Below are 14,891 nucleotides of genomic sequence, written 5' to 3' on the forward strand. Positions count from 1 at the left end.
ACCCAGTTCGAATATCCATTTATCCGAATTTAATATGGTAAATCCAGTTCGAATATCCATTTATCCGAATTTAATATGGTAAATTCACAATAAGACATATATAATCCAAAATTAAAGTTCTTCCATCATCTTCAAAATGAGGAAGATATCAACTTGAAAATTGGGTACAAGTTGGATATGGATATTCTTTAAAAATATCCTTAGCAAAAGTGGTTAAAAAAATTGAATTCAAATAATGGACTCACACTACCCATTGCCAACCCTATGTGCAGGTAGTTATGTACTTGAAAAAAAAAAGGAGAGATTCGAAAAGAAAGCACATGGCAAGAGTACACTTAAGTAACAGTAATCGACATGCACAACTCGCATTAAGTATAGAATGCATCCTCTAACGCAAAATTTCTCTCCTTTAATGGTGTGTTTGGATTGAGAGAAATGGAGAGAAAAGAAAAGAAAAAAAAGTGAGTCAAGATGCCCAACTCGCATCAAGTATAGAAGGCATCCTCTATCGCAAAATTTCTTTCCATTAACAGTGTGTTTGGATTGAGAGAAATGGAGAGAAGAAAAGAAAAAAAAAAGTGAGTTTCTCTCAGTTTCTCTCGTTTGGATTGTAATGTGAGGACAAAAAAGAAAAATAATGAAGAGAAAAACAGACCAGTTTTTCCTCTCCAAATTGGAGAGAAATGGACAGAGAAAAAATGTTCATGGCTAATAAGAGCACTAAAATTTATAACTCTACCCTTTTTTTTTTTTTCCTCCAAACGTAAGTTTTTCTATTCTTAGACCAAAGAAGATGGAAAGAAATTAGATTTCTTTACTTTCCTCTTCATTTCTGTCAATCCAAACAAAGCGTAAGAGTTCGGTCATTGATCAATTCACTTCTCAGAGTTCGGTTCTCTTTTGTGGCGCTTGCAACATCCATAGGACTCACAATTAAGGATATTTGAGTTTTTTTTTAACCCTTATATGAGTTTTTTCAACACTTTTAGGGATTAATTACTATTAAAATTTGATTATAGCAACACAAAATTGTAAAGAAATATTAGGAATTGGACAATAATTGCGATCTTGGAGACATATTTCTCCATTCGGCTCTATCTATCTTCAGTTTTCGTAAGATGATCTAAAACAGAGGGAATTGCAGATCTCACCATAAATTTCAAACAAATTACCAAATTTTTTTCTTCTTAAATGGTAATCCAAACATACCATTACATTCAAGGATAGGTGCCAAGGTTTATATTCAAGAAAGAAAAAAAAACCGCAAAGATGATCACACAGTTCAAGTGTTCGATTTCAAATAGATGAAAAGCATTCAGGTGATCCTACCAATAAAGGAGACCAAAACAAATGAAAATCAACAAATCAAGGAAGATAAACCAAAGTGAGTTATCGAGACTAGAATATTGAAACCATAATATAGAAACAATAGTGCGATCTAGCAATACTGCATGTATATATTCGAGTTCTTCAAACACAAAAGCTTAAAGAAAAGAAAGCAAAACCCTATTTCAAGTCATTTCGACAAATAGGCGCTGATCCATCACAAAGATCATCCGATTCAACCGAAACATCGATCAAAGCATCGACGATTCGACTCAAACGGGGCTCAGAAGCTGATAAAGCTGAGGTTTTGGCTCAGAATTCATGCCGATGATGATCACAAGAGGGATGAAACCATAGTGAGTGATGACTTTGGCTTTCTTCATCGCCCAAGTGCTCCATTCCTTCAAGCATTTGGCTGTCGATCGATCCTCAGAGCCCTTTGCACCCTTCGAAGATTTGCCTTTCCCCTTCAGAGAAACCCTAGGCGCCATTGATTCCTCTGCTCCTTTCTTCTCCCGACTCAAAACCCTAACCCTAGCTCTTTGCTGTGAGTTAAGGCGGTTGTTACTTATTTAAGGACTTTTGGGATCACAAAAGAAAAGGTGCCATTTGACTATTTCACCACCGAAATATCGCTGTTCTTGCAAGGAAATGTTAGGTTTTTACGGGGTACTTTGGTCCATGGAAATCTAATTTTAGAATGTTCTATCGGTACCACTCCATGACCATTCGAATTTTTTTCCACATGTATCGATCCGATCCGATTAATAAATATGTAAACCGAATCCAATCCATTTCATTTCATCCTTAGTCTGAATTCAATCCAGTCCTATATGAACCCATGCCTTATTTTCAAATCGAATCGTGATTTTTTTATGCCCCCTTACACATTTTGGCGTGGCATGAGTTAAAATCATAGACTTTCCTTGAGATACATAATTGTACATTTTCATAAATATGTGCACTTGTGTATCCCAATGAGAGAATCTATGGTTCTAGCACATGTCTCGTCAAGAGGCATGTTGGGGCATGTGTGAAAGGGGGATGTCAAAAAATCATTATTTTTTCAAATCATCATGCTTAACAAATTTAAAATTATATATAATTTACTTTTTAACTATAAATAAAGACGAAAATAAAAAATACTAAAACATTTTATCTATATGTATTTATATGAATTAAGAATAATAATAAAATATTAAAATATGTTCAAATTGGATTTTTTCGAAATGAATTGGAGTACATATGAATCCAATCTAAAAATCTGATTTTCATGTTTTTCTGCATCGAATCAATTTGAATATTGGGTATATTTCGGATCATTGCCAACTCTAGTTTCTCAAGCTTCCACCATCTCATGGGAATTTGAAGTAAATGTATCTTTGATCTCATTTGTTTCATGGGTATTCAGTGTCAAAGACCTTGGACATTGAAAGCCTATTTGGAATTTAAGTAAGAAAAAAAAAAATTTATAGAAAAAATTAATATTAGAATAAAGTAACTTTTAGAAAGTAAAATATATTTGTATTTTTATTTGTTTTTTAAATGGAGATTTACTTACATTTTTTGGTGTATAAGTAAATCTCTATTATTTAAGTACATCCAAGAGCACTCTAAATTTTTTTATTTTATTGGGTTATGAATTTTTTTTTTATTATAAATATTTTATTGGGTTATTTCAAGAACCAAAGTTTAGGTGGTGCCCTAACTGGTGTGGGATTAGATAGAGTACGATTTGAATTGAAAGATTTGTCTTTGCAAAATCATTTCGATTTTAATTGACGTATACATTTAGAAATGAAAATTTTATACAAACTAACTAATTGAAGCTCCCTAAAAAAAATAAAAAAATCGTTGTGATTGCATAATTACACTCACTGATAAGTGATGTAGACCAACATAATGCTCCCTTGTGACTACTACGCATAAGAAAGTTAAGTCACGACAAACACATATTTTCTTATTTATATTAAAATTTTAAATCAGGACCCCCACATGATGATTCCTCTGAATCCCAATAATCACTTAGCCAAAGTGACACGTGACTAAAATAGAGTATTCGACTCAACGTAGATTAGTGATTAAAAGATTTTTTTTAACATCTCTAAGGTTTCTAATTAGAGTGATATTATCAGATCAAATTAGAAAAAAGATCAAGATTAGAAAGAGTTGTGAATCGACATAGAATTAAGAAAATAACAATCAGAAGGTTTTTAATTTGAAAAAGAATATTGAAGATAAAGGAGAATCGAGAACATATTCATAAAAAAAAGTTGTCAAAGGAAAATGTACCCCATGAGTCTATAAACAAGAAATTTATGACATAGATAAAGGATTTTTGATTTTTTTACTCTTTCTCTAACTCATTTCTTTAGAAATCTTGATTGAATGTCTTGATCTGAAAATTTTAAAGATCTGAAGAGTTTCCATAGGAATAGGGTGCCATCTTTATTGAGATACAAGTTTGGGTGACGTAATCATTTTTACCTCTAACTAGGGGTGTCAATGGGTACCCATTTATCCGGAACCGAACCAAAATAGAAACCCAAAATCCAGGTTCCGATTCCCTTTTTATTGGAACCGATTCATAACAACATCAGTATTCTGTACAGTGTAATTTAATTTGGAAAGTATTGGTTTTACTCGCACCCGCAAATAAATCTTCTCGAATAGACTTATCCATGTAACCAAACAAACTTCGATAGATATAAGACAGAGAGAAGAGAGAAGAGAGAGAGAGAGAGAGAGAGAGAGAGAGGAGCAAGTAGCAGACATGGGGGGAGGAATGGAGGTGAACAAGAACAAGTTCGTAGAGGAGTGGAACTCAGCGAGGGAGAATCTGGAGTACAATTTCCGTTGGACAAGGCGTAATTTCGCAATTATCGGTATCTTCGGCATCGCTGTACCCGTCCTCATTTACAAGGGCATAGTCAGAGAATTCGTAATAAACCCTAATCTCCAATCTCTCTATATTTCTGTGCGATTGTATTTGATTTTAGTTTTTTTAATTCTCACTTTGGAAACGATCCGATCTGTTCTTCAGTTTTTGATCCTTTAATTACCTGCCCTAATCTTAGAATATATCGTTTCGATTGCAAATCTCTTAATATCTACTGATGCGAAAATAATGGAAAAAATCGGATCAATTTCAATTGCTCCTATGGGCAATAGGATTGCACATGGTATATCTGCGATGTTTTGGACGAATACAAAGCTAGATTGGGAAAAAAAATAAAAAATGAGTTAGGTTTTTATTCCTTCGTTGCTAACTTGGCGCTATTGATGTACTGAGCTCAATTTGATAATGGGTTCAGGTCATGTACTCCCAACCCCCCTGATGAACACAAAAAATCAGCTTGATTGGCCGTGAGATTTGGGCATTTTTCTATAATGAGCTTGGATTTTATTAACGGGCTGCCTGTTCATATATCTCATGATGGAAATAAAATGCTAGACCAAATGAATAGAAAGCACAATCAGGATCATTTTATATGCATGCGTAACCAATTTGTTGCAACCTAGCTTTGGGGGTACATGATTGTCTTTGTGTCTCAGCTCTAAACTCTATCAAAATTCCTACTGACTTGATCATCAAAGTATTTAATTGGGGGGACCACTAGAGAATTGGAAGGAGAGGAGACCGCCTGATTGTTAATGTCACACCCCCAGGATTTGGATTATCCAAATCCCAAGGGTGAGTTAAACTAAAATTCCCAAAACAACTCAAATATGGTGTGAATTTTTTTTATTAGGTACAATTTTTCCATATGCCAATGTTTTTTTGGTGAGGTTCTGGCCAAAATAAAAATCCACACCATATTTGAGTTGTTTTGGGGATTTTAGTTTAACTCACCCTTGTGATTTGGATAATCCAGATTCCAGATCCTGGGGTGTGACATTTAACCTCTCTGGTTCCAAAATTTTGTCCACAAGTACTATTTGGGGATGGTGCAAAATACAGGGCACAAAGTCATAAGAAAAGTTGCTGACTGAAGAAATTCAGTTGGGAAAGTGAAAAATGGCATCTATTGTGTCTTGTGATCCAATTAAATAACACCCTTAGTTTACCTTCAGGCGTTTAATTGAAAGGAGACTGGAAAACATGCAGTGAGTTCTTTTTGACTGACCAAAATACGCGTATGGAATTACCTACAAGAAAACCGAATGGGTATTGGGACAAACACAATTTGAGCTTTGTTGAATAACCAAACTCTCCTCAGAAGTCCCAGATGCTATGATCATGTGATCTATTTGATCGCATTAGCTGTCAAGTTATATTGTCTTTCAGTTTAAGGCAAATCTTCCAATGTTATTTATGGGCTTTTCATGTTTGTCTTATTATTTTTGATTTTATCGTTGCTCTATCCATTCGGAGGAAAAAAATTTGTTGCATTTATTTTATTTTGTTGTTTTGTTCATGTTTTAACAGCATATGCAAGACGAGGATGCTGGAAGGCCTTACAGGAAATTTGGATGGTAGAATGGAACGCTTTGTAATAATGCTGGCCTCAGTAAAACAGAGTTTTCTTTTTTACTAGACCAGAAAATGCGCCTTTTCTGTTTTGAGAAACAGTTTATTGTGGTTTAAACCTAGATTCTATCGTATTTGTATAACTTTGACTCCTTTTGAGGAATTTCAATGCGTTATGTTTCGTTTTGTTGATTGCGAGTTTTCCATGGTTTGCTTAGAATAGAAATTTTTTTTTTGAGACATGCCATTTATTTTTATTGGCAGCTCTAGTTTGATTCTATGTTGTACTTGGGTAGGAAATGAATTTTTTTTCCAGGTATTGTGTTTTTGTATGATAATTAATCATTATCTCATGTATTTGTGCAATCTTTGGCATGTAGATAAGTCATCTCTCTACAGTTGTGTAATTTATGCATTTTTGTCTTTTGGGAGATCTTGCCTGTTGCTCCACCACCCAACAAGTGGCAGAGTCATCTTATGTGAGCTTAAACTTTTCTCATCTCTAGTTTTTGTTTTTTTATTTGAACCTCAATTATGTAAACACTTGACAAATTGAAGTATGTTAATATCAAAATAATTACAAAATAAATTAATTTATAAATTTTACTCATAAAAAAATTTACTTTACTATATATATATATATATATATATATATCTTAATATACTACAGCAAGCCCTTCACCATGAATCATCCATAAGTTTCTTGAAGAGATTCCAGATGATTCAAATTTGGCAGGCAATAACTGTGTTTGTGGCTTTGTGCCACATAACTCGAATGGTAGTGACCTGGCACCAAGAGAAGATATGGAGTGATGGCCATGTCTAATATTGGTAGAATGGACATCTGATATGGTGTTACAGTGCATACATTGGTGGCTTGTGGGGCATTCGTAGGCAATTGACACCACACAAGGACTGCGAGATTATTTGAAAAATGGAGAAGGTAATTGAGTTGAGAAGGTTTACATTCAACAAACTTCAATTCGGCTAACTTTGTGGGTGGCAAATACAATAGACTCAATAGCATAGTCAGATTGCATGCCTTAAGGATACAAGCCTACTAGTCGTTTTTTATTTTTATTCTTATTGGTAAGCCTCTTTTTCATGGGATCAGTAACTTGATGATGGCGGGAAATGAACCCAGGTCAATGTTATCATCACACAGACTTTACCAACTAAGCTAGCTGGCACCTTCAATTGAGTAGTCGTTGTTTCACAATTTATAGGATTTTACTATTTGAGGCATTGTGATTATGTCGAAACAATTGGATTCTTGGGGTTTAATTGGGTGATAGCAGTTATATGAAGATGCCCAATGAAAAGAATATTTCATTGGTCATATGAGCTTGTCTCAGGTGGTGCAATGACATGTCATGCGTCATAAGTTAGTGTGTCTCATATTTGTCCACATGATGAGGATCATTGAATAATGCTAGCTTTTTTGATGTAGGATAATCCAGAACAAAGGACAACAGGATCTTAAATTAGGTTTAGGCGGGCTTTTGGGGTTGACTAACGAGACTCGTATTGGATATTGGCCGTACAATTAGGACTGGAGCTGTGATGGTTTACAGTGTGTGAAAGGAACTCTAATTGCCCGAAACAAGATTTCTAGGCTTAGAAATCGTAGAAGCAGATCTAGAAGAAAGTAGAAAAGTTTAATAGGGGTGAAATTGTGCCTTTCTCTGAGATCTGGGTTTCTTTGGATTCCTAAATTTTATAGAGAGGTTGCAGGATATAGACTCTTAGATTGGTTTCTGTTTTTTGCATGGCTAATCTTCTACAGGGATCTGGAGGACCAACTACAAATGGAATAGTCTATTATCTTAACAAGAAGATTATGTTAAGACTTCCTATTGCTCGCTTATGTTAGTCCTGTTATCATTTCCAACTCCCACCCATTTTGCATGGATGCAGACTTAGCAAGTCAGAATTCAATACTGTGTATCGAGGATCAAACTTGTCGTCAAGCCAAAAAGTCTTTCTTTTACCAATAATGATATTATGGATGTTGGAATCTGAACACTGCTACTCCACACATTTATTCTACTCATGTTAAGCTATCTCTCTCTCTCCACACATGCGCGCTTGGTGGGGATTTAAAAATTCTCCTTCTCTCCCTCACTATACATGATTTCTTTCCTCTCAATGAGTTAATGGAGTGTTTGGCATCATTTTCATTGTATTTGCCTTTGTACACACTCCACGTACACACACATACATTGCAGGATCGATCATCTTCCTTTGAACTATGAATTTGTGGGTTCAGTTCCATTTTAACTGCCAAGATCAATTAATTTGTAGTCTTTCGTCTCTTTTTTCCTTTTAGTTTCTCTGGTGAGCCGTTCTTTCTCATTTCTATGAATAGGAGCTGTTAGTAGATTTAATTTGTGTGAATGCAAGATGGTGAAGTTGCTGCTAAAAGAAGCAGAAAATGGAAATTTGTGGTCGGGAGTTACCGGTAGGATTCCCAGTTGAGAGAAATTTTACTTATATGATGTGAGGATAAATTTTTCCATGGTATGGATACACCATTCTCGAATAAGCGGAGGATACTTTCTTGACAACACTGCATTGCTGTTTCTGTGCAAATGACCCAAAAAGCTTTAATTAGTGTCCCACTTGGGATGTGCAGCTAGAACCCATGGATAAATCCAGGCGGCACAATTGTTATGACAGGTATAATAATTTTCTCTAACAGTGAAAGTTTAAATTCTTGATTTCATATATAATGTATCTAGAAGGTGTTTAGTTATGATACATTTCCAAATTCCAAACAATCCAATTTTTTCAATGTTTTGTTATAGTTTGGGTTGAAATTGGACATTTCAAATGTTTCAACATGATAGAGATCTTTGAGCCATGATTACGGAGGATCAATACCTTATTCATCATTGAAGCACCATCGTGTCTAATAAAATATGGGAACAGCCGAAAATCAATCAAATTAAATTGATCCAATCGTGGAAGTTAAACCATTATTGTCTTTTGCATGACACAATGGTATGGCTGTAGAGAAGACTTGAGAGCAAAATAAAAATTGGGGAAAATTACTTCATGGACTGGTAGAGCAACATCAACCCACATCTCTAAAATTTGGCTTAAAATTGGCACCTTTTCTGAACTTTTAGAAAACAAATAAAATGACAATTATGTAATTTTATAAAATTAACATCGTCATTGGATTGTAATTTTATATTATAAGGGTTTTTTTATAATAAAAAATAGTACAATATAAAGTCACTTTTGTAATTTTAGATAGATAATGAAGTTATGAACTACGGGTAGGATTATAATTATAAAATGACAAATATTTTAAAAAGATTTCTCTCCTCTTATCTTCATTTTTGGAGAAAAAAAAGGTTTTCTCTCATCTTCTTTCTAATTCCTTTCTCTTCTCTTCCTATTTTACAATCCAAACATGAGAAATGGAGAGAAACTCAATTTTCTCTTCTTTCCATTTCTCTCAATCCAAAAACACACTGTCAAGGTTGAAAACTAAGGTCAATTTTAGTGTTGAATCCAATTTACATATTAATCAAATCAAATATATCTGATAATTGGATTCGAATTTGGATGTTGATTAATAATATCAATCGGATTTTATATTCAAAATCAGATATCCAACTTTTTTTTGGAGATTCAATTCTTTGTGTAGTAAAATTTAAAATCGGGTCGGGTATATTGTGTAACTTGGTGCCCATTGACCCAACCCACCATTAAGTCACAATCAAAGCTGTGATTTTGTTGATCGGTATATTGTTGACGCATAGTAATTGCGTAATTATTGGAGGATTGCTTGAAATATTTTTGCAACACTCCCTCATCTTAATTTTGTTTACAATCCTTATACTCTTTATTAATTAAATTCAAATCCAAACACCGTCATTTTCAATTGAAAAGGCAAAACACTTGTCTTACTAATGTAATAAGATTTTAATCCTTACTAATGGTCTTTTTACTCGTATGGATAACCACATCACCAGTCCAACACTACCACAGCTCTCTAAATTTCATCAAAAGCCTTAGATAAAAAAATAAATTTTAAGAAATAAATTTTTTTTTTTTATCTTGATGTAAGTTTTTGAAAATTACCGAACTTCCGAAATACTCCCAAACTTAAAATTGAAATACAACGGTGAAAAATAACTTTTTTTGAGATTTAGTTTTCCAAAATTCACATACTTTTGTCCTCGACAATATTGAAGCATTCGATCATGTTTTTGGATGCCAAAAGGTGAGCTTAAGGTTAGTCAAAAACAGTAAAATATTTTAGAGAAGCATTTTTCCTAGTAGCTTAGTAAGATTTTAAATCTTACTAAGGATCATTGAGCTCAAATGGATTACCAAATTGGCAAATCCAAAACTAAGGTTTCTAATCCTGGAAAAAAAAAAAAAAAAAAAAAAAAACTATATTTTTTTGAATGAAGATTTCCTCGAAAAATTCAAATAAAAATAATAATAATGAATGAAAAATATTTTTCTAATTAACCTGCAAAAATAAAAATAGGTGTTCCAACTTTTTTACTATGAGAGATATTTTAAGAGAGGGGCTATTGACACCCCAACTTTTACCTATTACATCCCAATTATTTAAATTAATTATCACACTCCAATTAAAGATCAAAACACACTCTTCAAATATTACAAAGGTTTGTCTCAAATTACAATCTCATCGTGATAAAATATTATAACACTCATTCAAATAATTTTAGTAGTTTTTTATTATTAAAAAAAGTTTCACATAAAATCCTAAAACCAAAACAAAAGAAAAGAAAAAAATGAGAGAGTTTCTATTGGCGCCTTGATTTTTACTTATTATCAACTATTCAATTGTTTTCTTTATTTTTAATTAGGGTGTAATAAGCAAAAGTTGGGGTGCCAATAACACCTATCTAAAAATATCTCTCATAGTAAAAAGTCAAAACACCCCCTTTTATTTTTGCAGGTTAATTAGAAAAATATTTTTCATTCGTTATTGAAATTTTTTTTTTTTCATTCTTTACCTGAATTTTCAAGGAAATCATTCTCATTCAAAAATCGTAATTTTTTTTACATAAATTAATTTTTTGATTTTTTTTTTTCAAAATTGAAAACCTTGGTATTGGATTGCCAATTTGGTAATTCAGTTGAGCTCAACGACCCTTAGTAAGATTTCAAATTTTATTGAGTTAGTAGAAAAAGTGTTTCTCTAAAATACTTTATTGTGTTCAAGTAACCTTGGGCTCTCCTTGTGGTATCTAAAAACATGATCGGATACTTCAATATTGTAGTGGACAAAAGTATATGAACTTTAAAAGTACAAATCCTCAAAAAAATAGTTATTTTTCACCGTTGTATTTCAATTTAAGTTTGGGATTTATTTGAAAGTTCGGTAGCCATCAATTTTCAAAAACTTGGATCAAACTCAAAAAAAAAAAAATTGTTTCTTGAATTTTATTTATTTTGATATGAGTTTTTTATGACACTTAGATGGCTGCAGTAGTGTTGGACTGCTGATGTGGTTTTCTATGAGTAAAATAACCCTTGGTAAGGATTAAAATCTTACTACATTAGTAAGACAAGTGTTTTTCTATTTCAATTGAAAATGATGGTGTTTGGATTTATATTTAATTAATAAAGAGTATAAGTATTGTAAAAAAAATTAAGATGGAGGGACTGCCTTGTGGCTAAAACAAAAACCCCAGACTTCAAACAATCCCTATTTTAATTTCAACTCAAGCAAAAGAGAAAGATTAATCATCAGATTTCAGGTAAGATATGACGGATTTCTCTGATTCTCCTTTTATAGTAATTTGTTCTCATCTGTTAGGTCTTTGTTTTATCAGATCTTAGAACTATAATAGTTTCAGTTTTGTAAAAAACTATATCAAGAAATACAAAAAACTTTATTTAGAATCTAAAAAAGGAGACATATATGAAATTAAAACAGACATAAATCACTGTCCATGAATGGAAATCCATTTCAAGAAACTGAATAGAAAATAAATTTGGATTAAAATTTATCAGTTTTTTTTCTCATGATTTTGAAATGCTTCTCTTTGGTTTTGTCAGTACTTGAGTGTCGAGTACATGGCAAATATGTTTTGAACCAAGTCCTTTCTTTCTTTAGATCTTTGAACTTGTATATTGGGATGGTAAAATCGGCCTTAGTTAAATGTGCCCAAACCATTTTTATCAATTTCTCTAACTTTATGGCCTATTGAGGCTTCTCACTAGTCACTCCTATATTCTCTCGAACGCGTTCATTTCTAGTTTTATATTTCCTAGGCTTTCCACTTCCATCTCAACATTCTCATCTTTGCTACTTGAAATTTATTAACATGATGCTTTTTGACCGCCCAACATTCAGCTCCATAAAGCATGTCCGAAGTTTACTACTGGGGTGGGTGGATCAAAGCCTTATCTCCCATTTTTTTTTTTTTTTGGTGATAAGAAAGATCAGCCAAGATGAACAACTAAGTAGAGACACATTATCCCCAAATTTTGTGTTTGGCTTAACGAAATTGGCGCCTCCATTCATTTGTCTAGAACAGGATTTGATCATAATATAGTTTGTGCAAATCTGTTATGGGATGGGGAGCTTGAAAGGAGAGTGAATTTTTTTTATAAAACAAGGAGGGATGAAGTAAACATGCGAACCATGATCAAAATTTTATTTTATTTTATTAGGCTTACGTGTTGCACTTGTTGTTTGTGATTTATTTTTTGATTGCAAGATAGTTAGTGCATATCTGTAATGTGGGGGGGCTGGCTTGAAAGGAGTGTGAATTTCTTTATAAAACAAGGAGGGATGAACTAAACATGCAAACCATGATCAAATTTTTTGATTTTATTTGGCTTACGTGTTGTGTGTATTGATCCCTAATCAAAATGCAAAAAGAATCAAACTAATTATCGCTGGTATTGATCTTATATTTTTAGTCATGTGTAATTAACTCTAATGAAGCTTTTCTTACCCAATACAAGCAGGATGAATCTGTTTTAATCCAATGTTATGGTCAAGGGCTAAAATTTCCAAATGGGAGCTGTCATTGGTAAAGCTGCAAGTGGCATTGGTGCTGTTCTTGGAAATGCTTTTGCGTAAGAGTAAGAATCTTACCTCATTCGGTCCTTTTTAATTTGCAAGAGGTACTGTCCATTGTGTTATTATTTCCTCGAGTTGCGTTAAGAAAGTTACGTTAGGTTCTCTGGGTTCACTAATTTATGGGGAAGAGGGAGAATATTTCTGATTCATACCTTTTGGGTTTCTTTTGATTATGAAGTAATAATTATTTTAAGGAAAAGATGCAACAAAATTTACCGTAAACGAGACAGTAATAAATGTTATATGATCATCATGCGACGATTTTATCTCAGATAGATCCAAATTTATGTTCAAATGCCCTATGAGCCAACATTGATAGTTATGTAAGGTGGTAACTTTCATCCCAAAACATTTATGGAAAGCCAATAGTTTGAAAATGAACTATTTCTTACTTGTCAAATGTCGATATAGATGTATTGTTTTCAAGTCTAAAATGGTAAAAAATACAAAATAGCCCTAAGATTCATGCATGTATTTCATGTGTTTTGATTTTGGTTGTTGCTATCCTGAGTATGATCCTTTCATTCCGGTTGGTTCTGCAGGGGAGTCTGTTCAGGAACATGGGACATTACTTGTTTCATTGAGCATTTATGTGTGGCCAATCTTGTAAAACTGTTGATGGTTTTCGGCCTCGGATATATAAGTAAGATTCCCTTTAAAAAAAAATTATCCATTAACTTTACATGGTCTAGTATTTGGTCCTCATTTACATGAATATTTCCTTTTTACGTAACTGTACACCTATCTTCTTTTCTTTCTTTCTTTCCGCTTTTGATCATAAATCAATTTATGTTCTTGGTTATCGCTTGTCTTATCCATATTGTGCATTTGATTACACTACTCATTTGGCACAAAACTCGTGAAGTAAATCATATATATAGGTAATAATGCTAATGATTTCTCTTTCTATTCTTCAATCAGCATTGATGTTCATCTACCTCCTATTTCAACTGGGGATCATCCAATTCATTGGGAGAAGCCTTTGTAAAATGGGGTGGACTGCATGTGAGACTTAGTGGTTTGCATTAGAGGAAATCACCTGTTTTCTATGTCACAAGTTGAAGAACATCAAACGGGTATACCGTCGTCACTCCTGAGATGTTGAAGAAGAATACAGTTCAAGTGATGAAGACACTGACTCCTGGGAAAACTATGGGAGTTTGAGTGTCACTAGAAAGCGAAGATCGGTTAGAGAGAGAAGGAAGGATCAAATGAGGAGGTCTTTGTATCCTGTAAGGCATGGGGCCAAAGTTCAGTATAGAACTCGCACTCATAATCATGATGTTCGGTGGAAAACGAGTAAAGTATTTGTATGAGTAAACGGAGGGTTTGGGAGAATGCGAAACTCGAGGCAATTTCAAGTGAGGAAAGTTGGTAATTTCAAAAAAAAAACGAGCTGCTCAAGAGAAGGATCAGGTGATGGACAATCGATTTCAACTCTATCTAGGGCGATGTCATCGTCTTGCATGCACCATTTATGGTTCAAAGTTTCATTCCATTTCAGAATGTTTCAGCTTAAATATTCCCAGGCTTTGACATATTAGAATGAAATAATTTCATATGCTTCACAATTCCAAATGTATTGTAAACATATAAAGACAAATGGGTATATGTCAAACAAATATTTTACTAAAATTTAAACGTTTTTGGAATGTTTCGTGGCCGAATAGTTACCAATTTTTGTTTCAGAACTAATGCCTGTAGAGGTGACAATATATGTTTGAGTCATGCTAGAGTGACTGCATAAGACACCGTGTTGATGTGCCACCAGATCATAGATGCTTTTCACTTGTTTCTTGGGGACAAGCATCTATGGTTTCATGGGAAAGTGCAGCTGTGTATCCTGAGCGTACAGATCTACAGTTCTCAAACTTGTCACGGAGAGTCGATTGAGTATACCACGTGGCGAGTCATATTACCAGGACTCAAAGTATACACGGGCTAGCTTTTCCACATCAACTTATCCCATGCGGCAACTTTCCTCCCAATGGTATTTATACACGTGGT

General features: G+C 33.5%; 3 protein-coding genes across 3 annotated transcripts; 2 read left to right on the plus strand and 1 right to left on the minus strand.

Moving 5' to 3' along the window:
* Positions 1–1,375: 1,375 nt before the first annotated feature.
* On the minus strand, positions 1,376–1,893 carry LOC147397584 (mitochondrial import receptor subunit TOM7-1-like). The gene has a single exon (XM_086449367.1). The coding sequence runs from the start codon at positions 1,815–1,817 to the stop codon at positions 1,599–1,601; it is 219 nt and encodes a 72-aa protein (XP_086305493.1). The 5' UTR covers positions 1,818–1,893; the 3' UTR covers positions 1,376–1,598.
* Positions 1,894–4,052: 2,159 nt separating this feature from the next.
* On the plus strand, positions 4,053–5,989 carry LOC147397585 (neuronal acetylcholine receptor subunit alpha-5). The gene is made up of 2 exons (XM_086449368.1): positions 4,053–4,267; positions 5,756–5,989. Exons 1-2 carry the CDS (start codon positions 4,100–4,102, stop codon positions 5,804–5,806), a joined length of 219 nt encoding a protein of 72 aa, XP_086305494.1. The 5' UTR covers positions 4,053–4,099; the 3' UTR covers positions 5,807–5,989.
* Positions 5,990–11,448: 5,459 nt separating this feature from the next.
* Positions 11,449–14,540, plus strand: LOC147397586 (uncharacterized). The gene is made up of 5 exons (XM_086450210.1): positions 11,449–11,550; positions 12,770–12,882; positions 13,296–13,320; positions 13,427–13,527; positions 13,806–14,540. The coding sequence occupies exons 2-5, from the start codon at positions 12,819–12,821 to the stop codon at positions 13,898–13,900; spliced, it is 285 nt and encodes a 94-aa protein (XP_086306336.1). The 5' UTR covers positions 11,449–11,550; positions 12,770–12,818; the 3' UTR covers positions 13,901–14,540.
* The last annotated feature ends 351 nt before the right edge of the window (positions 14,541–14,891 follow it).

Source organism: Akebia trifoliata, chromosome 8 (assembly GCF_017979445.1).
Source record: "Akebia trifoliata isolate Shusen 1 chromosome 8, ASM1797944v1, whole genome shotgun sequence".
Taxonomy (NCBI): domain Eukaryota; kingdom Viridiplantae; phylum Streptophyta; class Magnoliopsida; order Ranunculales; family Lardizabalaceae; genus Akebia; species Akebia trifoliata.